This window comes from Muscardinus avellanarius (assembly GCF_963383645.1).
Source record: "Muscardinus avellanarius genome assembly, chromosome: 10".
NCBI classification, from domain to species: Eukaryota; Metazoa; Chordata; class Mammalia; order Rodentia; family Gliridae; genus Muscardinus; species Muscardinus avellanarius.
The window spans coordinates 61,537,385-61,562,228 of NC_137796.1; the positions used below are offsets into that span (position 1 = coordinate 61,537,385).

Below are 24,844 nucleotides of genomic sequence, written 5' to 3' on the forward strand. Positions count from 1 at the left end.
GCTGAGGCTGGCCATGAGCCTGTGATCCTCCTATCTCAGCCTCTCAAGTACTGGGATTACAAGTACACATTACCATGCCTGGCCTACGGCTGGTCTTAAACATATAATCATCCTATCTCAGCATCCCAAATTCTGGGTTTATAGGTGTATGCCACCAGGCCTGGCTTGTCAAAACTTTTTTTTGTGCATATGGCGGTACTAGGGCATTCTACCTTCAAGCTACACCCAGCCCTGTTTTTTAATATTTATTTTGAAACAGGGTCTCAGTGAGTTGCAAAGGGCCTAAGTAGCTGAGACTGTCCGCAAACCACAATCCTGTCTAGGCCTCCCAAATGCTTGGGATTACTAGCATGTGCCACCATGCCCAGCTTTATTCTTTATTTTGAAACAGTATCTCACTGAGTTGCAAAGAGCCTCACTAGGTAGCTGAGGCTGTCAGAACTGTGATCCTCCAGTTTCTGCCTCCAGAATGCTGGATTACAAGCATGGGCCACCACCACCACGCCCAGCTTTGTCTAAACTTTATAGACAAGGCAAGGGCTTTGGATTCAGACTCCCTGCACAGTGAAACCCTGGAGTCAACCCTGGATTCTGACACATCTATTTCTTACTTTGTGGCTTCCCTCTCCAAGCCTCAATGTCTTGGGTCTATAAAGTAGGGATGCCTTTGTGTCTGGGAAGAGGTGAAGAGGTAATGAGTGTTAGCTGACTCCTGTATGGTGCCCTCACACATTGAGCACCTGAGTTATAGTAGCTGCCATACAGGTAAACTGAGACCTCAATAGAAATAACTGGTTGGGAGTCAGGACTGGCCTGGGGACACCCAACACCACACACACAACTGGTGACCATAGCAGAAAGTGTTTATTGTTATTGAAGTGAAGAAACAGGGCTTAGGCCTCCTCAGGGATCTGGAAATCCATATCCTCAACCAGGTCCTGTAGGTAGGCCTTGTACTGGTCAGAGGTGAGGGAGAGGGGGTGGCTGTTGGAAATGTGCAGGTCTACAGTATTCTCCAGTGAGGAGGCGCCCCCTAACCGGGCCATGTTTAACAGGGCCCTGAGGCATGTGGGAACCACCTGTGGGAGGCAGGGGAGAAAGATATCAGGAAAAATGCCAACCACTGCTATGGGGGAAGAGGGAAGGACCACAACTCCCATCAGCCCTAGGCAAAACCCAGGATGAACCAGTAGCCCCAGATCTGCTGGGAACTAGTTTCTCTGATAATCACAAACATTGGAGGTCAGGGTCCTTAGGACTGAAGTTTGTGGTCAGGACTCCTGGGAGCTGTAGTTCCTTACAAAGGCTGCTAGGAGCCAGGCATGGTAGCCCACACTTATAATCCCAGCATTTAGGAGGCTGAGACAGAAGGATGGCAGTTTGTGACCAGCCTCAGCTCCTACTTAGGCCTTCTGCAACTCAGTGAGACCATGTTTCAAAGTAAGAATACAAATAGGGCTGGGGCCCCTGGGTTCCATCCCCAGTACCACAAACAAAACAAAACAAAGGCTGCTGGGATTTGTGGTCTATCAGCTTCCACAGGACCTAGAGAGTTCAAAACAGGCTCTAGGCCATGAGGCCATGCCAAGGACACCAGATCCTCCTGGGAATGAGAAAATAGTGATCCCAGAGGCCTTTGGGAGTTGCAGTTTCTCAGAGGGGCTTCTGGGAGTTGCAGTTCCTGGGAGCAACCACCCCCTAAGATCACTCTTCCCAGCCCCAGGAACCCAGGACTAGCAAGCACCTTGACCATCACAAGCCTCTTGACCCAGGGCTGGTCCTGGGGCCATGACTCCCCCATGCAGAACCAGAGTGTGTAGCGTGGTGAGCGTCTGCTTCCTTCCATGAAGGTAATCAGATCTGGGGGCCCAGGAGCCTAGTCAGGAAAAGAAAGATCCCCCTACCCACCCTCAACCCAAATAACCCAGGACTTCCCTGACCAAGGCCCTCTGCCACCACAATGGAGAACTGCTGGTCTGGGAAGTCTCTGCAATTCTTTTTGTAATGGGGATGGAACCCAGGGGCATTCTCCTGTAATCTATACCTCCAGCCCTCTTTGTATTTTGCCTTTGTGGTGCTAGGAGTTAAACCCAGGGGAATTCTACCTCTGAGTTACAACCCCGCTCTATCTCTGAACTACACCACACACCCCCCCTTTTTTTTTTTTTTGCGGGTCTGGGGATGGAACCCAGGGGCATTTGACCTCCAAGCCACATCCCCTGCCCTATTCCTATTTTTATTCTTTATTTTGAAACAGGGTCTCACTAAATTGCGGAGGGCCTAAGTAGCTGAGGCTGTCCGTGAACCACGATCCTCCTGTTTCAGCCTCCCGAATGCTGGGATTACAAGCGTGTGCCACCACGCCCAGCTTCTTATCTTTTAATTTGGGAATAAGTTCTCAGTTACTGAGAGCCTCACTATATTGCTAAGGCTGGCTTCGAACCTGTGACCCTCCTATCTCAGCCTCCCAAGAAATGGGATTAAAAGTATATGCCACTATGCCTGGCTACTACAGGCTTTGTGTGTGTATGGTGCTGAGTATTGAGCCCAGAGGCATTCTACTTCTGCGCTAGCCCTTATCATTTTTTGTTTGGAAACGGGGTCTCAATAGGTTGTTGAGGGTCTTGCCAGGTACTGAAGCTATCCTCAAAGCTGCAGTTCTCTATCTTAGCTACCAAGAAATGGGATTAAAAGCGTGTGCCACCATGCCTGGGATCTTTTATTTTTTCCCCCAGTACTGGCGATGGAACACAGGGACATTGTAATTCTGAGCTACACCCTTAGACCTATTTTTAAGTCTTTTTTATTTTTGTGAGACAGGGTCTCACTGAGTTGCAAAGGGCCTTGCTAAGCAGCTGACGTTGTCTGTGAACTGTGATCCTCTGCTCTCCCTACTGTGGTCTCTGCCTCCTGAATGCTGGGATTATAAGCATGTGACATCGCCACCACATCCAGTCAGTTCCCAGCCCCCTTTTTTTTTCCCCCCCCACTGGGGAGGAAACCCAGGGGCATTGTACCTCCAAGCTACACCCTCAGCCCTATTCTTTTTTAGTCTCTCTATTGTCGGAACAGGGTCTCACCAAGTTGCCAATGGCTTCGCTAAGCAGCTGAGGCTGTCCAAAAACTGCAATCCTCCACTCTGTTTCCTGAATGCTGAGATTATAAACCTGCAAAACCATGCCCTGAATTCTCAGCCCCTTTTTTTTTTTCTTGGTGGTACTGGGGTTGGAACCCAGGGGCTTTCTACCTCTGGGCTATACTCTCAGACATATTTAATATTTTATTTGGAAACATGGTCTCACTAAGTAGTTGCTGAGAGCCTCACTAAGTAGCTGAGGCTGGCTTTGAACCTGTGCTATCCCCCCTCTCAGCCTCCCAAGCATGGGGGTTACAATCATGTACCACCAGACCTGACTCTTCTCAGCCCCCCCCCTTTTTTTTTGGTGGTATTGGGGGTGGAACCCAAAGGCTTTCTACCTCTGGGCTATGCTCCCAGACCTATTTTATATTTTATTTGGAAACAGGGTCTCACTAAGTTGCTGAGAGCCTCTCTCAGTAGCTGAGGCTGGCTTCGAACCTGTGCAATCCTCCTGTCTCAGCCTCCCAAGCGCTGGGATTACAAGTGTGCACCACCACGCCCGGCTTCCCAGCCCTTTTTAAAAACAATTCGTTTTTTGATTTTGAAATATGGTCTTGCTAAATTGCTGAGGCTGGACTTGAGCCTGTGATCTTCCTGTCTCACTCTCCAAAGTACTGGGATTACAGGCTTATGCCATCACTTCCAATTTTCTTCCTTATTTTCTTTCTTTCTTTTCTTTTCTTTTCTTTTTTTTTTTTTTTTTTTTTGTGGTACTGGGATTGAACCCAGGGGCATTCTAACTCCTAGCTACACCCCCAACCCTATATTTTCCTTATTTTTAAACAGGGTCACACTAAGTTGCAGGTTATCTCTCTATGTAGCTCAGGCTGGCCACAAACCTGCTCTCCTATCTCAGCTTCCCAAGTACTGGGATTACAAACATGTGCACCGTACCCTGGCACTCTTGCGTTTGTGTGTTTATGTGTGTGTGGCAATAAGAATTGAACCCAGAGGCATTTTACCTCCAAGATACACCCCCAGCCCTATTATTATTATTATTATTTTTTAAGACGGTCTAAAGCCAGGCATGGTGGAGCATGTTTGTAATCTCAGTAGTGGGGAGGCTGAGACAGGAGGATGGAAGGTTTGGTTTGTCAGCTACTTCCTGAGGTCCTCTGCAACTTAATGAGAACCTGTTTCAAAATAAAGAATAAAAATAGGGCTGGGGTTGTAGTTCAGAGGTAGAATCTTCCTGGGTTCAATCCCTGGTACAGGGAAAAAAAAAAGGTTTAGGTCTATGAGAGTCTCACTACCTGCAGAGGCTGTGCTTGAACCTGTGACCCTCCTGTCTCAGCCTCTTAAGCACTATGATTACCAGTATGCCACCATGCTCATCTTAAATCCCTGCAATTCTGAAGCAAACTTAAATGTTCCTCCAGGCCGGACGTGGTGGCACATGCTTATAATCCCAGCATTTGGGAGGCTTAGACAGGTGGATCTAGGTTCGAGGACAGCCTCAGCTACTTAGGCCCTTTGCAACTCAGTAAGACCCTGTTCCAAAATAAAGAATAAAAAATAGGGCTGGGGATGTACCTCAGAGGTAGAATGCTCCTGGGTTCTATCCCCAGTACTGCAAAATAAAATAAAATAAAATAAAGAATAAAAAGTGCCAGCATGGTGGTGTGCACTTGTAATCCCCCCTGCTTGGGAGGCTGAGACGGGATGATCGTGCGGGTTCGAAGCCAGCCTCAGCTGTCTTAAGAGACCCTGTTTCCAAATAAAATATAAAATAGGTCTGGGAGTGTACCCCAGAGGTAGCAGACCCCTGGATTCCATCCCCAGTACCACCAAAAATATATATAAATAAATAAAAATAAAAAGACCAGGTGTGGTGGCGCACGCTTGTAATCCCAGCATTCAGGAGAATAAGACCACAGGATTATGGTTCGTGGACAGCCTCAGCTACTTAGTGAGGCCCTCCACAACTTAGACCCAAAATAAAGAATAAAAATTAGGACAGGAGTGTAGCTTGGAGCTTGAATACCCTGAGTTCCATCCCCAGACTCACAAAAAAAAAAATAATAATAATAAATAAAATATCGGGCTGGGGGTGTAGCTTGGAGTTAGAATGCCCCTGGGTTCCAGCCCCAGTACCATAAAAATAAATAAATACATAAATAAAGCTGGGCGTGGTGGTGCACGTTTGTAATTCCAGTATTAGGCTGAGACAGGAGGATCGCGGTTTGCAGACAGCTTCAGCTACTACTTAGTGAGGCCCTTTGCAACTCAGTGAGACCCTGTTCCAAAATAAAAAATAAAAAATAGGACTTGGGACATACCTCAGAGGTAGAATACCCCTGGGTTCCATCTCCAGTACTGCAAAAAACAAAGGAACAGCCGGGCCTGGTGTTGCACGCTTGTAATCCCAGCACTTGGGAGGCTGAGACAGAAGGATTGCACAGGTTTGAAGCCAGCCTCAGCTACTTAGTGAGGCTCTCAGCAACTTAGTGAGACCCTGTTTCCAACAACAACAAAAAATAGAGCCAGGTGTGGTGGCACATGCTTGTAAGTGCTTGGGAGGCTGAGACAGGAGGATCTCACAGGTTTAAAGCCAGCCTTGGCTACCTGGGCTCTCAGCAACTTAATGAGACCCTGTTTCCAAATAAAGTATAAAATAGGTCTGGGAGTATAGAAAAGCCCCCGGGTTCCACCCCCAGTATCACAAATAATAAAAAATAAAATAGGTCTGGCAATATAGTCCAGAGGTAGAAAAGCCCCTTGGTTCTACCCCCAGTACCAAATAAATAAATAAATAAATAAATAAAAATAAAGTTGGGTGTGGTGGTGCACACTTGTAATCCCCGCGCTTGGGAGGCGGAGACAGGAGGATCGCGCAGGTTCAAAGCCAGCTGCGCTGGCTTAAGAGACTCTGTTTCCAAATAAAAATATAAAATAGGTCTGGGAGTGTAGCCCGGAGGCAGAAGGGTTTCCAGGAACCCCAGAACCACCAAAAAAAAAAAAATAATAATAATAATAAAATAAAATAAATAAATAAATAAAAATTAAAAAAACTAAGTAATGTTCCTTCTTCCTCTTTCCTTCCCACCTCAAACTCCAGCATTCAGCAGGGGACCCAGCCCAGAGGAGGGGAGTCCATTCTTCCAAGGATACTCAGTGCAGAAGATGGCTGTTTACTACTCTTTAACCCCCTAGAGCAGTGCTGTCCAATATGTAGCCAGTTGCCATTTGTGACTAAATTTAAATTGTAACTATTAAAAGAAATCAAACAAAGCTGGAGCCAGTCCTGGTGGCTCAGGCTTGTGATCCCAGCATTCAGGAAGCTGAGACAAAGGACTGACTTCTGCAACTTACTGAGACACTGTTTCAAATTAAAAAGAATAAAAAAAAAATAGGGCAGAGGGTGTATCTTCGAGGTCAAATGTCCCTGGGTTCCATCCTTAGACCAGCAAAAAAAAAAAAACCTTGGTGTGGTGACTCACTCAGCATTTGGGAAGCTGAGACAGGAGGATTCCAGTTCCTGGACAGCCTCAGCTACTACTTAGTGAGGCCCTTTGCAACTCAGTGAGATCCTGTTTCAAAATAAAGACTAAGGCAGGTTGTGGTGGCACATGCTCAAAATCCCAGTGCTTGGGAGGCTGAGACAGGTTCAAAGCCAGCCCCAGCTACTTAGTGAGGCTCTCAGCAACTTAGCAAGAGCCTGTTTCCAAATAAGATATAAAACAAGTCTGGGAGTGTAGCCTGGAGGTAGACGGCCCCTGGGTTCCATCCCCAGTACCATCAAAAATAAGTAAGTAAATAAATAAATAAATAAAGACTAAGAAATAGGGCTGGGGGTATACCTCAGAGGTAGAATGCATCTGGGTTCCTTCCTCAGTACCCAGTATAAGAAAAAAAAAAAAAGCAATTCAGTTACATTTCATATGTAAAACCAGGGGTGGTGGCAGCAGCTTTGTAATCACAGTACTTGGGAGGCTAAGACAGGAGGATCATAGGTTCCTAGCCAGTCTCAGCAACTTAGGCCCTCTACAACTTAGTGAGATACTGTTTCAAAATGAATAAAAAAGAAGCCAGGCAGCCAGGCATGGTGGCGCACATTTGTAATCCCAGAAATCGAGAGCCCAAGACCAGAGGATCCCAGTTGGAGGACAGCCTCAGCTACTTAGTGGGGCCCTCTGCAGCTCAGTGAGACCCGGTTTCAAAATAAAGAATAAAAAATAGGGCAGGGGCTATAACTCAGAGGTTGAATGCCCCTGGGTTCCATTCCCCAGACCCGCAAAAAAAAAAAAAGGCATAACCCTGGCGTAGTGGTGCAAGCTTATAATCTTGGCATTTGGGAGGTTGAGACAGGAGGATCTGGGTTCTGACCAGCTTCAGCTACTAAGTGAGGCCCTCTGCAACTCAGTGAGACCCTGTTTCAAAATAAAGAATAAAAAATAGGGCTGTGGGTGTGGTTAGGAAGTCGAATGACCATGAGTTCCATCCCCAGTAAGACAGGTAGAATGCCCCTGGGCTCAATCACCAGTACTTTAAAAAAAAAAAAAGTCAAGCTGGGCACGCTTGTAATCCCCGTGCTTAGGAGGCAGAGACAGGAGGATCGCACAGGTTTGAAGCCAGCCAGCCTCTCTGACTTAAGAGACCCTGTTTCCAAATAAAAATATAAAAATGGGAAGCCAGGCGTGGTGATGCCCCTGGGTTCTATCCCCAGACCCGCAAATATATATATATATATATATATATATATATATATATATATATATATATATATACATACATACATACATATATGTACACACACACACACACACACACACATATATATATATGGGTCTGGGAGTATAGCCGGGAGGTAGAAGGGTTTCCAGGAACCCCAGTACCACGAAAAAAAAAAAAAAAAAAGGTGTGGGTTGTGAATATCATAATAGGCAGCACAAAGAGAGTTCGTTTCTATCACCTCAGAGTGTTCTATTGGACAGCAAAGCACTCCTGTTTGTTTAGTTTTCTTGGGGTTGCTGGAGACTAAACCTTGGGCTTTACAAACTGTCCATAACTGAGCTATCCCCCAGCCCTGTCACTAACTTGTGTATCCATTATAAGAATAATGATAAACTGGGCGTGGTGGCGCACGCTTGTAAGTCCAGCATTTGGGAGGTTGAGACCAGAGGATTGCAGTTTGTGGACAGCCTCAGCTACTTAGTGAGACCCTGTTTCAAAATATAGAATAAAAAATAGGGCAGGGGGTATAGCTTGGAGGTCAAATGCCCCTGGGTTCCATCCCCAGAATCGCCCCCCCCAAAAAAAAAAAAAAGAAAGAAAGAAAGAAAAAAAGAATAATGATGGTGACAAGGCAGTCTGTTCCGAGCACTTTCTGTACAGTGGGCCCTGCGCCTTTCCAGCTCTGACAGGTAAAGTCCTTGGCCTTGACAGAGAAGGCCTGTCCTTTGCCCCAGTGCACACAGGTCTAAAACCAATCTCAAACTGCCAGACACCAGAGCCTTCCACCACCATGCTCAACTACTGTCCACTCACCTGCCACGAAGGGCCCCAGGTCAAACACGCCTCCGTCCATGTCCTTGGGGATCTCGCCAACATGTCCATGCCCACTGTCAGGGAGCAGCTCCTCGCCCACAGCCCAGTAGGTATGGCAGTGCCCCCGCCGCCGGGCCCAGAGCCGCTGGCCCACCCGCCACAGAGCCAGTCCCTCGCCCAGGCAGCTTAGCACACGCCGCACGTAGTTTATCACTCCCCTGTCTGTCAGTGACACCCCAGGATCTGGCAGTATTACTGGCTTCCCAGGGAGTGTCTTGTCTCCTGCTTCTGAGCCTACCAGCCGCAGGCCCCCTGGGCAGAAGATGGTCTGCTGGAAGACTTGGCGGCCCCGGTAGAAGGCAGTCACCTCAAACTCCCACTCTGGGCAGTAGCAGTGGTGGCATAAAGAGGGAGAGATGGAGAGGGGCAGCGTGAGGGCCCACTGCCTCCCACAGCCCCTCTCACCCCACCACTGGTACTCACGTTCCTCTGGTACCAACAGCTGCTTCAGTGGGTTTTCAGGAGGCTGGGAACAATTTTCAGGGGCCATAGCCAAGGCCAAAGGCCCCTCATCTGGGAGTGGGGCCAAGGCCATGTCATTCAGTAACTCTAGGACATCTTCCTGGAGGAAAAAGGAGCTGGACATTTCAACAGCCTTTTCTGGGTCAGGCAGGCACAGACTGAAGGGGAGGGAATGGGAAACCTAGTAGGGGTGAGGGTCGAGAGGAAGAAGGTAAGGCCTAAACAGGTCCTGAGGAGGCAGGAGGCGCAGGTGCATTTTCACCTGGGTGTCAAGGGTACTGTCTTCACCAATAGTGTCTGGAGAGGTATCCAGCTGGGAAAAGTCCCCAGTCCCTGTGGAGAAATGGAATGAACAAAGTAGCGGTACTAGAGCGCCTCCAGATCCCAGCCCTCCATGTGAAGCCCCACTTTGGCACACCTGTCACAAATTCATAGATCTTATGAGGGTCATGCGGGTCTTTGCTCCGATCTTCAGCTAAACGCAACTCTTCTTTCCGGTTCAGGGCGGACCTGAAATTCCTCTTCCAGGTCGGGAGGTCAGGTTGATCTAATCCTGGAGTGTAGGCACCGCTGGCCTCGGCCCAGGCCTGGGACACCAGTGGTAACAGTATAGCAGAGGATGACTTAGTCATCCTCCAACCCTGCCTCTTTGAGTCTGTAACCTTCCCCCCACAAGAAGTTCTGACTCAGTAGGGTCCATCCAAGTTCCTCCCTAATCCTCACATCCAACTCCTGCCTTCAGATTTCTCTCTTTCTTTCTTTCTTCCTCTCTCTCTCTCTTTTTTTTTTTTTTTGGTGGTCCTGGGGATTGAACCCAGGGGCATTCTACAGAACTCCAAGCTACACCCCCAGCCCTACTTTCTATTCTTTCTTTTCTTTTCTCTCTCTCTCTCTTTTTTTTTTTTTTTTTTTTTTGCAGTACTAGGGCTGGAACTCATGGGCATTCTATCTCCAAGCTATGTCCCCAGTCCTACTTTTTATTCTTTACTTTGAAACCGGGTCTCACTGAGTTGCAAAGGGCCTAAGTAGCTGAGGCTGTCTGCAAACCACGATCCTCCAGTCTCAGCCTTTCAAATGCTGGGATTACAAGCATGTGCCATCACACCCGGCTATTCTTTATTTTTATTTATTTTATTTATTTTTATTTTTGGTGGTACCGGGGGTGGAACCCAGAGGCTTTCTACCTCCAGGCTATACTCCCAAACCTTTTTTATATTTTATTTGGAAACAGGGTCTCACTAAGTTGCTGAGAGCCTAAGAAGCTGAGGCTGGCTTCGAACCCGTGTGATCCTCCTGTCTCAGCCTCCCAAGCGTGGGGATTACAAGTGTGCGCCACCATGCCTGGCTTTATTCTTTATTTTTAAAACAGGGTCTCACTAAGTTATGGAGGACCTAATTTAAATAGCTGAGGCTGGCTGCAAACCCAGATCCTCCTGTCTCAGCCTCCCAAGTACTGGAATTACAAGTGTGCACTACCACGACTAGCTCTGCCTCCAGATTTCAACTTTCAAAAATCTTTGCTTTCAGAAGCCCTGCATGGTGGTGCACATTTGTATTTAGAAGGCTGAGACAGGAGGAGCGCAGGTTCACCACCACCCTCAGCTACTTAGTGAGGCCCTCTGCAATTTAGTGAGACCCTGTTTCAAAATAAGGAACAAAATCCGGATGTAGTGGCACACTCTTATAATCTCAGCATTTGGGAGGCTGAGACAGCAGGATCAGTGTTTGGCCAGCCTCAGCTACTTAGTGAGACCCTCTGCAACTCAGTGAGACCCTGTTTCAAATTAAAGAATAAAAAAATACGGCTGGGGGTACAGCTCGGAGGTAGAATGCCTCTGGGTTCCATCCCCAGTACCGCAAAAAATTAAAAAAAATATATAAATAAATATATTAATAAGGAACAAACCAGGCATGGTGGTGCACGCTTGTAATCCCAGCCCTTGGGAGGCTGAGACAGGAGGATTGCACAGGTTCAAAGCCAGCCTCAGCCACTTAATGAGGCTCTCAGCAACTTAGTGAGACCCTGTTTCCAAATAGGTCTGGGAGTGTAGCCTGGAGTTAGAAAACTGCTGGGTTCTACCCCCAGTACCACCAAAAAAAGAAGAAGAAGAAAAGAAATAGGGCTGGAGGTGTAGCTCAGAGGTAGAATGCCCCTGGATTCAATCTCCAGTTCTGGATACCAAACCAAACCCAAAAAAAACCAACTTTGCTTTCTAAGCCAGCTCTCTCAATGATCACCACTGCCTCAAGGACGTTCTTTTATTTTATAGGTCTAAACTGGTTATACAGAATAGTGTATTTCACTATGGCATACCTTAACTTTTTTTTTTTTTTTCAGTGCTGGGGATTGAACCTAGGGCTTCATACATGCCAAGCAAGGGCTCTGCCACCGAACCATACTGCTAGCTCCCAGCTCTTTTTGAGACAGGATCTTCCTGTGTTGCTGGCCTCAAAATGTGATCCTCTTGCCCTACCTCCAGAGTCACTAGGATTTCACCCATGTGTCATTCACCTAGGCACCCCTCACATTTTGTGTGTATGTGTGGTACTGGTGATTTAAACCAGGGTTGCTCTACCATTGAGCTACATCCCCAGCCTCCCCTTTCTTTTAGTAATGGAGATCAAACCCAAGGGACTTCTACTTCTAGGTTACATCTCCAGCCCAGTTTTCCTTTTTTTTTGAGTGTGTGTGTGTGGTACTGGGGATGGAACCCAGGGGCATTCTACTTCTGAGCTACACCCCCAGCCCTATTGTGTGTGTGTGTGTGTGTGTGTGTGTGTGTGTGTGTGTGTGTGTGTGTATGTGGTACTGGGGTTCCTGGAAACCCTTCTACCTCCGTGCTACACTCCCAGACCTATTTTATATTTTTTTATTTGGAAACAGGGTCTCTTAAACCAGTAAGGCTGGCTTCGAACCTGCGCGATCCTCCTGTCTCCGCCTTCCAAGCACGGGGATTACAAGTGTGCGCCACCACACCCGGCCCCAGCCCTATTTTTTATTCTTTATTTTGAACAGGGTCTCACTGAGTTGCAAAGGGCCTCACTAAGTAGTTGAGGCTGTCTATGAATTACGATCTTCCTGCCTCAGCCTTCCAAATGCTGGGATTACAAGCATGTGCGACCACGCCCAGCTCGAGTTTTACTTTTTATTTGAAAACAGGTTCTTGATAAATTGCTAAGAACCTCACCAAGTCGCTGAGGCTGACTTTGAACCTGCAATCCTCTTGTCTCAGCTTCCCAAGTACTAGGATTACAAGTGTGCGGCACCACTCCTGGCTCCCAGCTGCTTTTTTTGTTTTGTTTTTTTCTGGGATGGAACCCAGGGGCATTTGACCGAGCTACATCCCTTGCCCTATTTTTATTTTATTTTATTTTTTGTGGTACTGGGGATGGAACCCAGGGGCTTTTTTACCTCTGGGCTACACTCCCAGATCTATTTTATATTTTATTTAGAAAGTGTTTGACAAAGTTGCTGAGAGCTTCACTAAGTAGCTGAGGCTGGCTTCAAACCTGAATGATCCTCTTGTCTCAGCCTCCCAAGTACTAGGATTACAAGCATGTGCCACCATGCCCGAATCCTCCCTCCTTCTTTCTCTCTCTCTCTTTCTTTCTCTCCCTCTCTCTTTCTTTCTTTCTCTTTCTTTTTGTTTGTCTGGTGATGGGACCCAGGGTCATTCGACCTCCGAGCTACAACCCCTGCCCTATTTCTTATTCTTTATTTTGAAACCAGGATTCACTGAGTTGCAGAGGGCCTCACCAAGTAGCTGAGACTGTCCGCGAACTGCAATCCTCTGATCTCAGCCTCCAGAATGCTGGGATTACAAGCATGCACCACCACCCCCAGCTCTTATTCTTTATTTTGAAACAGGGTGTCAGTAAATTACAGAGGGCCTCACTAAGTAGCTGAAGCTAACCAGGAACCAAAATCCAGTCTCAACCTCCCAAATGCTGGGATTATAAGTGTGCGCCACCACGCCTGGCTCCCAGCTCTTTTTTAATTAAAAAAAAAAAAAGTCTTCTTAGATTGATGAGAGTCTCACTACTTGCTGAGGCTGTCCTTGAACATATGAGCCTCCCAAGTACTGGGATCACAAGTGTTCATCACTGTGCCCAGCTCCCTCCATTCCTTTTAATATATATATATTTATTTATTTATTTATCTATCTATTACTCTTGTGTGTGTGTGTGTGGTACTGGGGGTGGAACCCAGGGGGCTTTCTACCTCCAGGCTACACTCCCAGACCTATTTTATATTTTATTTGGAAATAGGGTCTCACTAAGTTGCTGAGAGCCTCACTAAGTAGCTGAGGCTGGCTTCGAACCTGTGCAATCCTCCTGTCTCAGCCTCCCAACCGCTGGGATTACAAGTGTGCGCCACCACACCCAGCTTATATTTATTTATTTATATTATTTATTTATTTTGTGGTACTGGGGTTCCTGGAAGCCCTTCTACTGCTGGGCTACACTCCCAGACCTATTTCATATATATATATATTTTTTTTTTTGGGGGGGGGGTGTACTGGGGGTGACCCAGAGGCTTTCTACCTCCGGGCTATACTCCCAGACCAATTTTCTATTTTATTTGGAAACAGGGTCTCACTAAGTTGCTGAGAGCCTCACTAAGTAGCTGAGGCTGGCTTTGAACTTGCATGATCCTTCTGTCTCAGCCTCCCAAGCGCAGGGATTGATTACAAGCGTGCACTACCACGCCCGGCCCTATTTTATATTTTTAAATTTGGAAAAAGGGTCTCTTAAGCCAGCGAGGCTGGCTCCGAACCAGTGTGATCCTCCTGTCTCTGCCTCCCAAGCGCGGGGATTACAAGCGTGCGCCACCACGCCTGGCGCTTATTTTTATTTTTGAAACAGTGTCTTGCTAGGTTAATAAGAGTCTAACTACATGTTAAGGGTGTCCTCGAACCTGCAGACCTCCTGTCTTGTCCCCTCAAGGACTGGGATTCCAAGCCTGTGCCACCACCCCATGGCAGATAAAACAGTATTTAAATAAAAATAAATAAATAAATAAACAAACAAATAAAGGGCTGGGAATATAGCTCAGAGGTAAAATGGCCCTGGGTTCAACCTCAGTACTATACACATAACTTTTTTTTTTTTTTTTTTCCAGTGCCGGGGATGGAACCCAGGGGCATTCTATTTCCAAGCTATATTCCCAGCCCTATTTATTGTGTGTGTGTGTGTGTGTGTGTGTGTGTGTGTGTGTGTGTGTGTGTGTGGTATTGGGAGTGGAACCCGGGGGCTTTTCTACCAACAGGTTATATTCCCAGACCTATTTAATACTTTATTTGGAAACAGGGTCTAAGTTGCTGAGAGCCTCACTAAGTAGCTGAGACTGGCTTCGAACCTGTGCAATCCTCCTTTCTCAGCCTCCCAAACTCTGGGATTACAAGCGTGCGCCACCAAGCCGGGTTAGCCCTATATATACATTTTATACTTTATTTTGAAACAGGGTCTCACTGCGTTTTAAAGGGCCTCACTAAGAAGCTTAGGCTGTCCGCGAACCGCGATCGTCCTGTCTCAGCCTCACACATAACTTTATTAGTGAGAGCCCCGGTTCCCCGAAAAGCTCTCAACCTTCTGGGTGTTATGTACTTCCTTACAGCTTTGATCCTCCTTCCCAGCCCTACTCGTAGAACCTTGCCTGCTTCCCACTGCCAGCGCAGTGATCCCGCCCTTCCCGTCCCAACTCCACCCACCTGCGTGAGCTTTTGCCGCCTTCCTGGCCCCGCCCCTTGGAGTCCTTCCGGCCACATTTACCGCAGCCCTCACCCAGCCCTCCCGCCACGCACCTGGAAGATGCCGAAGTCTTCTACCTGGGCATCCTGCCTCAGGCCGTGCTTCCAAGGGATGCGGAAGCGGGTGCGGCTCTCGTCCAGCCAGGCCACGCCTTCCAGCTGCCCCAGGTCCAGCTGAGACACCAGCCACGGCAAGATTCGCGGCTTTTGCGTTCCCATGGTCCGGCCTGCGCGCACAGGGCAGTTCCTGGGCGCGGGCGGCCTCCCGGGCCCACGTGGCCCGGGGTCCCGCACCCAGACCTCCCTTTTCAGCCGCCACGGTGCAGGCTGTTCACCCACGCTTTCCTGGGATATGAACAGGACACCTCTTCCCACCCTCTCACCCTCCCGAATTCACTGAGGACTCCTTCCCATTTCCAGTGTAGACCTTTCTTTCTCCAGACTTCGGTGCAGCCGCTCTCCCCCTTCAGTTCCGCCAGTGTAGACCCCTCTCTTTTTTGTTGTAACCCCCTCCCTCACCCACACCATCCAAAGCAGGTTCCCCACAGGCAGAATGGAGCAATCCTTCCGCAGTTATCTGAGTGCAGACGCTGCTCCTGTACTTTCCCGACTGTACACCCCCTTCCGCAATTACCCCGGAGAGTAACCCTGCCTACCGTCGGCGTAGACTACGATTCCCCCAAACTGCATCCCTCCTCCAGGACACGCCCCTCCTTCCCATCGTGGTGTGCCCTGCATTTGCACAACTCATCCTTTTCCTTCCTAAGTCAACCCCGGAGTAGACGCCTCCTCCATCCCTGCCTGTTCTGGTGTTCCCATAGCCGACCTCGAGCGCCAGACATTGTAGCTCCCTCTTTTTCACTCTCCGCAGAGTACACAGCCTTCTTTTCCAACTACCAGTGCAGCCCCAACCCTCCTCTCGTTCCTACAACCGGACACCGCCAATCCTCTCCCCAGCTCTTCCGCGTTACACACCAGGGGAGGGTAGACGCGCTCCGGGCGCAGCGTTCACTGCGGACTCCGGGGTGGCTCTTAAATTCAAAGCTGAGCACCCCTTTCCTGTCAGCTAAGCGTCCGAGCGCCGGAGCTTGCTTTCTTATCGATTTCTGGAAATAAAAACAACTTTTATCATCCTTTTGGTATGAGATCGAAAGCCAAAGGGGTGGTCCTTTGGATTTCACGGACTGTCCCCCTTAAGCCCTTTTTCGGTCTTCCGGACACCACAGGCATTCTGGGAACGTCGTATGCAAAGTGGTAGCACTTACCGCCCCGCCCCTTCTACGTTGGGGCGGTTATCTCAATCGGCCCGATGCGCATGCGCGGGAAAGTTGAACTAATAAAAGTTTGTGCAACCTGAGTGGAGACGGGGGCGGGGACGGCGGCGGCGGAAGGGTCCCGGACGAGGTGAGGAGGGTGTTGACTAGGTCTAGGGGTGCGGAAGGAAGAGGAGGGGGCCAGATTCCAGAAGTGGGCACCCCAGTCCCGGTTGGGACATCCAAGCGCCAGGATCCCCAAAATTCCATCTTGAGTCAGATAGGTGGGACTACCCCTCCCAGCAGGCTGTGCGGTGAGCAAGCACGGACTGAGGTGAATGTTTGCCGCGAAGCCTGCTGGGATTGGTAGTTCCCGACCCTCTGAGGGCTTCCAGCTTTACATCTGTCTCCTCAACAATCTGAAAGTCAGAGCTCCAAACACCTTTTCTCTTTAGGATCCAGAAGTCTAAGCCCCCAGCAGTCTCAATCCCTGAGATTCAAGAATCCAGGCTCCCAGCCCCTTCCTTTCCAAGGATAAAGCAATCAGTTTTCATCCCTCTTCTTCCTCTGGGAATTTAAGAGTCTGAGCCCCATGACTGCAAGAGTCCAGGTCTTAAGCACTACCCTCCTTTGGGGAATCACGAGTTCTGCCCCCTCGTTTTCATTCAGAGACTAGGAGTTTGGGCCCCAAGCCTCCACTTTCTGCTGAACTTGAGTCCATTTTCTTATCTTCTCTCACAGGTGCTTCCATGGCAGGCTCCGAAGACCTGGGCCTCCGGGAAGACACACTGAGAGTCCTAGCTGCCTTCCTTAGGCAGGGTGAAGCTGCTGGGTCCCCCTTGGTTACTCCACCCAGGTAAGAGGCACCGTGGCACAGTCCTGTAATCCCAGTATTTATTTCGTAGGTTGTTACAGGAGGATTGAAAGTTTGAGGCCAGCTTCAGTAATTTGGAAAGCCCCTCAGCTTTCCAAAACTTAGTGAGACTTTGTTTAAAAAAGAAAAACAATAGCTGGGTGTGGTGGTGCACGCTTGTAATCCCAGTATTTGGGAGGCTGAGACAGGAGGATTACAGGTTCATGGCCAGCCTCAACAACTTAGTGAGGCCATCCGCAATTTAGTGAGACCCTGTTTCAAAATGTATAAAAAACAGGAGCCAGGCATGGTGGCGCACACTTGTAATCCCAGCATTTGGGAAGCTGAGACCGGAGGGATCGTGGTTCTAGGACAGCCTCAGCTATTTAGTGAGGCCCTCTGTAACTCAGTGAGACCCGGTTTCAAAATAAGAATAAAAAATAGGACAGGTGTGTAGCTCTGAGGTAGAATGCCCCTGGATTTTATCCCTCGTTCCGCCAAAAAAACCAAACAAAAAAGGAATAAAAAATGGGGGGGGGGTAGAATGCCCCTAGGCTCAATCCCCAGTAACATAAGGGGAAATAAAGACCCAGGCCGTAAAATAAGGGGAAACAAAGACCCAGGCCTTAGGCGTTGTGGCGCACGCTTGTAATCCCTGCGCTTGGGAGGCTGAGACAGGAGGACCGCACAGGTTCGAAGCCAGCCTCAGCTACTTAGTAAGGCGCTCAGCAACTTAGTGAGACCCTGTTTCCAAATAAAATACCAAAAAAAAAAAAAAAAAAAAAAAAGGGCTGGGAATATAGCCTGGAGGTAGAAAGCTTCTGGGTTCCACCCTTCACCCCCAGTACCACACATGCACAAAAAAGGCCCAGGCTTGGTGGTGCATGCCTGTAATAGTAATGCTTAGAAGACTAAGACAGGATTACAGGTTTGAGAACAACCTCAGCAACATAACAAGACTTTCAGCAACCTATTGAGACCTGTTTCAAAACAAAACAAAACAAATTTAAAAAGAGATGGGGGTATACCTTGGAGATAGAATGACCCTGAGTTCAATCGCCAGTACCAGAATTATATATATACATATATAAAGTGTATATATATATATATATACACACATATATATGTGTGTGTGTGTATATATGTATATACATATATGTGTGTGTGTATACATACACACACACACACACACATATATATATGTATGGCTGGAGATACGGCTTAGAGGTAGAATATCACTGGGTTCAACCTCCAGTACCAAAATAACAATAATTAATAATAACAAATAAAAAACAAAACACGGAGCTACCCTCCTCCAAGTTGACCTCTTTAACTCTCATACTTGATCTACACTTTTCTCCTCATATCTGGCTCAGTTCCTTGTCTCTAGGGTTGCAAGGAGAGGTCATCCATGGGAGGAGAAAGAGACTGTTTATAGGGCCTCCCCAGGGTCACTCTCTGAATTTTTTTTTTTTATGTGCGTATGTGTGGTACTGGGGATGTAACCCAGGGGCATTTTACTTCCAAGCTCTACCCTCAGCCATATTATTTTATTCTTATTTTGAAACAGGGTCTCACTGAGTTGCAAAGGGCCTCACTACTTAGCTGAGGCGGTCTGAAAACAGCAATCCTCCTGTCTCAGCCTCCCAAATGCTGGGATTGCAAGCATGTACCACCATGTGCAGCTACTCTCTGAATTCTCTCCCCAGGACCCCTGCCCGAGAGGAGCCAACAGACTTTCTGAGCCGACTTCGAAGATGTCTTCCCTGTCCACTGGGACGAGGAGCCGGTCCTCCTGAATCCCCTCGGCCTTGCTCCCTGCCCCTCCGCCCCTGCTATGGTTCAGAGCCTGGTAAGAGATTCCCCCACGTTACCTGTGAAACAAGCAATCCCAAGAGCGTAGAAGTATATCCTGTCTGTACTTCTTAAAGTATAGACAGGGTACGTTTAAGAACACTGAGCTAGCCAGGTGTGGCGACACACAGTTGTAATCCAGTACTTGAGAAACTGAGACAGGAGGATCGCAGTTCAAGGGCAGCTTCAGCAAGTATTGAGATTCTCAACCTAGTGAAACCTGTTTCCCAAATAAAAATAAAATAGGGCTAGGGGTTTAGTTCACAAGTAGAATGCCTCTGGGTTCAATTCCCAGTAAAAACAAAAAACAAAACAAAACCCTGAGCTAAGTGGTAGCTGTGTGGAGTGTTCAGCAATAAGCCTGACTTAGCATCCTGTCTGTTCCTTCTCCGGCCCAGCTGCATTTTTGTCTGTCAATTCTGTAGACATTTGGTCCCTTTTTAGCTAGTTATTACCTCTCTCCTTCCATGCATGCTTTCCCCTCTCCCCTCAGCAAGCTCTTTTTGTAGGACAAATACCTTCAATAAAGAGGCTAGAAGCCGGGGATGGTGGCACACACTTGTAATCCCAGAATTTAGGAAGCTAAGACAGGAGGACATGGTTGTTTTTTTTGGTTTTTTTTTTTTTTTTTTGCGGGTCTGGGGTCTGGAACCCAAGGGCATTCGACCTCCGAGCTACACCCCCTGCCCTATTTTTTATTCTTTATTTTGAAACTGGGCCTCACTAAGTAGCTGAGGCTATCCGCAAACTGTGATCCTCCAGTCTCAGCCTCCTGAATGCTGGGCGTGCGCCACCACACCTGGCTCGGATCATGGTTTTTGGACAGCCTCAGCTACTACTTAGTGAGGCCCTTTGCAACTCAGTGATACCCTGTTTCAAAATAAAGAATAATAATTTTAAGCTGGGCATGGTGGCGCACGCTTGTAATCCCGGCGCTTGGGAGGCTGAGACAGGAGGATCGCGTAAGTTCGAAGCCAGCCGTGCTAGCTTACGAGACTCTGTTTCCAAAAATAAAAAAGTATAAAATAGGTTTGGGAGTGTAGCCCTGAGGTAGAAGGGTTTCCAGGAACCCCAGTACCACAAAAAAAAAAAAAAAAAAAAAAAATTTTAAATAGGGCTGGGGGTATAGCTCGGAGATAGAATGCCCCTGAGTTCCATCCCCAGTACTGAAAAAAAAAAAAAAAAAAATGATAGGCATATAGCCAGGAGACCTGGTTTTCTTTTTCTTTCTTTTTTTTTTTTTCCCCTCTGGTACTCGGGATGAAAGCCAGGGGCATTCTACCTCTGAGCTACACCCCCCAGCTCTATTTTTTATTCTTTTTTTTTTTTTTTTTTTTTTTGCAGGTCTGGGGCTGGAACCCAGAGGCATTTGACCTCTGAGTTACAACCCCTGTCCAATTTTTTATTCTTTATTTTGAAACAGGGTCTCACTGAGTTGCAAAGGGCCTCACTAAGTAACTGAGGCTGTCCGAACCATGACCCTCCTGTCTCACCCAGTACCGAAATACAATACCAAAAAATAAATAAATAAATAAAATAAAAAGGGTTAGGGTTAGAGCTCGGAGGTAGAATGCCATTGGATGGATTCATTCTCCAGTACCACAGTCAAAACAATAAAAATGAAAAAAAGCCTAGAGCGATCAACAGATTTCCTCTCATAGATGAACCTGAGCCTGGATAGAGTAGTAGTAGCTGCTGGGAGTTCTAGTGTGAAAAGGAATCGTCCACTGTGGAGAGGAGTGTTGTGATCATTTGGTGATCTATGAAACAGGTGAGGGAAGCCGGGTGTAGTGGCACACACTTGTAATCCCAGTACTTGGGAGATTGAGGCAGGAGGAGCAACTATGGGTTCATGGCCAGCCTCAGCTACTTAGTGAGGCCCTCCACAATTTAGTGACACCCTGTTTCACAATAAAGAATAGGAGCCAGGCATAGTGGCACACGACGGTAATCCCAGCATTTGGGAGGCTGAGAAAGGAAGATCGCGGTTCGTGGCCAGCCTCAGCTACTTAGGCCCTTTGCAACTCAGTGAGACCCTGATTCAAAATTAAGAATAAAAGATCTGGCTCTGGGTGTAGATCAGAGGTAGAATGCCCCTGGTTTCCATCCCTAATACTGCAAATAATAATAATAATTAACTTCCTATAAATAAATAAAATATAAAGGGGTAGGAGTAGAGCTCGGACGTAGAATGCCCTTGGGTTCATTCTCCAGTATCACAGTCAAAGCAATAAAATAAAAAAAAAAAAAAAAATAGAGTGATCAACAGATTTCCTAGCTACAGGAAATAACTAGCTATACCCCCAGTCCAAGTCTGGGGATGGAACCCAGGGGCATTTGACCTCTGAGCTACACCCTCTGCCCTATTTTTTTATTCTTTATGTTTGAAACAGGGTTTCACTAAGTTGCGTAGGGCCTAAGTACCTGAGGCTGTCTGCGAACCGCGATCCTCCGGTCTCAGACTCCCGAATGCTGGGGTTACAAGCATGCACCACCATGCCCGGCTTTATTCTTTATTTTGAAACAGGGTCTCACTGAGTTGCAAAGGGCCTCACTAAGTAGCTGAGGCTGTCCGTGAACTCAGATCCTCCTGTCTCAGCCTCCAATATGCTGGGATTACAAGCGTGCACCACATCTGGCTTAGGTTAATTAATCAATAAAAATAAAGAACATAGGTGTGGTGGCACACACTTGTAATCTCAGTACCTGGGAGGCTGAGACAGAAGAATCTGGGTTCACAGCCAGCCTCAGCTACTTAGTGAGGCCTTCTGCAACTTAGTGAGGCCCTGTTTCAAAGTAAAGAATAAAATAGGAGTGGGTGTATAATTCAGATGTAGAATGCCTCAGTTTTAATCCCTAGTACCAAAAAGAAGAAAAAAAAAATAGTACAACTGGTGGTACAGCTTGGAGGTAGAATGGCCCTGGATTTGATCTCCAATTCTGGAAAAAAAAAAAAAAAAAAAAAAGCAAGGGATAGGGTAGTAATAACAAGAATGCCATGTATTTATCTTCCTTGGATGGAATAATAATCAAAATCCACTTCAATTCTAACATTGTAAATTCAGTTTGGGGTCACAATACAGTTAAAGGCACAAGGATTTGGGCATCTTTTACTAAGTTTTCTCATTGGGTCTCAGTTTACCCCATTATAAAATTGAAATCATTGTTATGGATTTTTTTTTTTTTGAACTGGGGATGGAACCCAGGGGCATTCTACCTCTCAGCTACACTCCCAGCCCCTATTTTTTTTTTTTATTCTTTATTTTTGAAACAGGGTCTCACTAAGTTGCAGAGGACCTCACTAAGTAGCTGAGGCCGGCCACGAACTTGTGACCCTCCTCTCTCAGCCTCCCAAGTACTGGGATTACAAGCATGCAACACCCAACCCCCCAGCTATTGCTATGGTTTGAAAAGAAAGAATTCCTAAGTTTCTTATGTTCTGGAGACCAAAAGTCATTGATTCTTTTTATTCCAGGCCCAGCTACTCCAGACTTTTATGCCCTGGTGGCCCAGCGGCTCGAACAGCTGGTTCAAGAGCAATTGAGATCTCCCCCTAGCCCAGGTGAGGTGCAGAGAAACCCTGAAGATGGATAAGCAGATGAGAGTGGCCTGGGTTTTGCCTCCAGTTGAAATCTCTTCTGCCCACAGAGTTACAGGGTCCCCCACCCACGGAGAAGGAAGCCCTGTTGCGAAGGCTGGTGACCTTGCTGGAGGAGGAAGCAGAAGTCATCAACCAGAAAGTAACAAGCCTCTGTCCCATGCCTTAGGAGCAGAAGCTGGATTTTCTGCTTTCTTTCTTTCTTTCTTTCTTCTTTCTTTCTTTCTTTCTTTCTTTCTTTCTTTCTTTCTTTCTATTTGGACAGTCAGGTTAGGGAAGTAAAGAAATAAGGGTGTGTGTGTTTCTCTAAATTCTGATTGCCAAGCTGGATGGCACACAATTGTAATAGCAGTAATTGGGAGGCCAAGACAGGAGGATCAAATATTCAAAGCCAGCTTGAGCTCTCAGCAACTTAGCAAGACCCTGTTTCCAAATAAAAAAATAAAGTAGGGCTGAGTGTGTAGCTTAAAGGTAGAATGTCCCTGGGTTCCATCCCCAGCACTACAAAAATAAATAAGTGAATGAATAAATAAATAAATTCTGGATGCCGGCTAGGTATAGTGGCACACACTTGTAATCCCAATATTTGGGAGGCTAAGACAGGAGAATCACAGGTTAATTGCCAGACTCAGTAATTTAGTGAACCGCTGGGCGTGGTGGCGTACGCTTGTAATCCCAGCATTCGGGAGGCTGAGACCTGAGGCTCGTGGGTTGCAGACAGCCTCAGCTACTTAGCGAGGCCCTCTGCAACTCAGTGAGACTCAGTTTCAAAATAAAGAATAAAAAATAGGGCAGTGAGTGTGCTCGGAGATTGAATGCCCCTGAGTTCCATCCCCAGACCCGCAAAAAAAAAAAGAAAAAAAGTAATTTAGTGATACCCATCACAGCTTAGTGAGATCTTGTTTCAAACTAAATAAATAAATAAATAATAGGGCTGAGGGTATAGCTCTGAGGTAGAACATCAAACCCCAGCACAAAAATAAACAAACAAACAAACAAACAAATATTTGGTGCTCACTTTGGCAGCACATATACTAAAGTAGGAACGATACAGAGAAGATTAGCTTGGCCCCTGTGCAAGAATGATATATATAAATCCATGAAGCATTCCATATTAAAAATATATATATATATATATTTGAGCTGGGCATACACTTGTAATGCCAGTACGTGGGAGGCTGAGACAGGAGGATCACAGGTTTGAACAGCCTTGACAAGTAGTGAGATTCTTATCAGCCTAGTGAAACCCTGTTTGTAAATAAAAATAAACTATGGCAGGGGATGTAGTTCAGAGGTAGAATGCTTCTAGGTTAAATCTCCAGTGCCCCCCACTAGATAATAAACAAACAACCAAATAATAAATAAATTAATTAATATCTGGTTTCAGCCGGGTGTTGATGGTGCATGCTTGTAATCCCAATAATTAGGAAGCTGAGACAGAAGGATCACAGGTTCCCTGCCAGCTTCAGCTGCTTAGTACAGTGCTCCGCAACTTAGTGAGGCCCTATTTCAAAATAAAGAATAAAAAAATAAGGCTAAAAAGTCGGGCGTGGTGGCACACGCTTGTAATCACAGCATTTGGGAGGCTGAGACCAGAGGATTGCGGTTTGCAGACAGCCTCAGCTACCTAGTGAGGCCCTCTGCAACTCAGTGAGACCCGGTTTCAAAATAAAGAATAAAAAATAGAGCAGGGGGGTGTAGCTTGGAGGTCGAATGGCCCTGGGTTCCACCCCCAGACCCGCAAAAAATATTTAAAAAAATAAAAATAAGAGCCGGGCATGGTGGCACACGCTTGTAATCCCTGCACTTGGGAGGCTGAGACAGGAGGACCGTGCAGGTTCGAAGCCAGCCTCAACTACTAAGTGAGGCTCTCAGTAACTCAGTGAGACCCTGTTTCCAAATAAAATATAAAATAGGTTTGGGAGTGTAGCCCGGAGGTAGAAAGCCCCAGCATCACAAAAAATAAATAAATAAATAAATAAATAAATAAATAAATAAATACAATAAGACTAAGCCGGGCGTAGTGGCATATACTTGTAATCTCAAGCATGTGGGAAGCTGAGACAGGAGGATTGCGGTTTGCAGACAGCCTCAGCTACTTAGCAAGGTCCTCCGTAACTCAGTGAGACCTTGTTTCAAAATAAAGAATAAAAAATAGGGCAGGGTGTGTAGCTTGGAGGTAGAATGTCCCTGGGTTCCATCCCCAAACCCACCAAAAAAAAATAATAAGGGTAAGGGTAGAGCCCAGAAGAAGAATGTCCCTGCGTTCAATTCCCAGTACCAAAAAAAAAAAAAAAAAAAAATCTGATTGGCAGAGAGGAATGGCTAGAGATGTATGGAATATAGACTGCTGGAGGGGTGTGGCCCATAACTGTTCCTGGAATCTGG

General features: G+C 46.9%; 2 protein-coding genes across 4 annotated transcripts in view; one reads left to right on the top strand and one right to left on the bottom strand.

Annotated features, from left to right (window-relative positions):
- Positions 1 to 893: 893 nt before the first annotated feature.
- Positions 894 to 15,117, bottom strand: IRF3 (interferon regulatory factor 3; the record flags this gene model as incomplete). Its single annotated transcript, XM_080702474.1, has 7 exons — positions 894 to 1,079; positions 1,745 to 1,860; positions 8,627 to 9,007; positions 9,110 to 9,248; positions 9,411 to 9,481; positions 9,567 to 9,735; positions 14,953 to 15,117. 7 exons carry the CDS (start codon positions 15,115 to 15,117, stop codon positions 894 to 896), a joined length of 1,227 nt encoding a protein of 408 aa, XP_080558600.1.
- Positions 15,118 to 16,892: 1,775 nt separating this feature from the next.
- Positions 16,893 to 24,844, top strand: part of BCL2L12 (BCL2 like 12) — a gene marked incomplete at its 5' end in the record, with an annotated part of 13,089 nt that continues 5,137 nt past the window's right edge. The window contains 4 exons of one of the 3 annotated variants that reach the window (XM_080704183.1): positions 16,893 to 17,007; positions 18,714 to 18,856; positions 22,334 to 22,420; positions 22,507 to 22,598. In XM_080704183.1, the coding sequence (XP_080560309.1) occupies positions 16,901 to 17,007; positions 18,714 to 18,856; positions 22,334 to 22,420; positions 22,507 to 22,598 (429 nt within the window). Of the gene's footprint in view, positions 17,008 to 18,713; positions 18,857 to 22,303; positions 22,421 to 22,506; positions 22,599 to 24,844 lie in introns of all 3 variants that reach the window. The other 2 variants (XM_080704181.1, XM_080704182.1) reach the window with 2 other exon arrangements.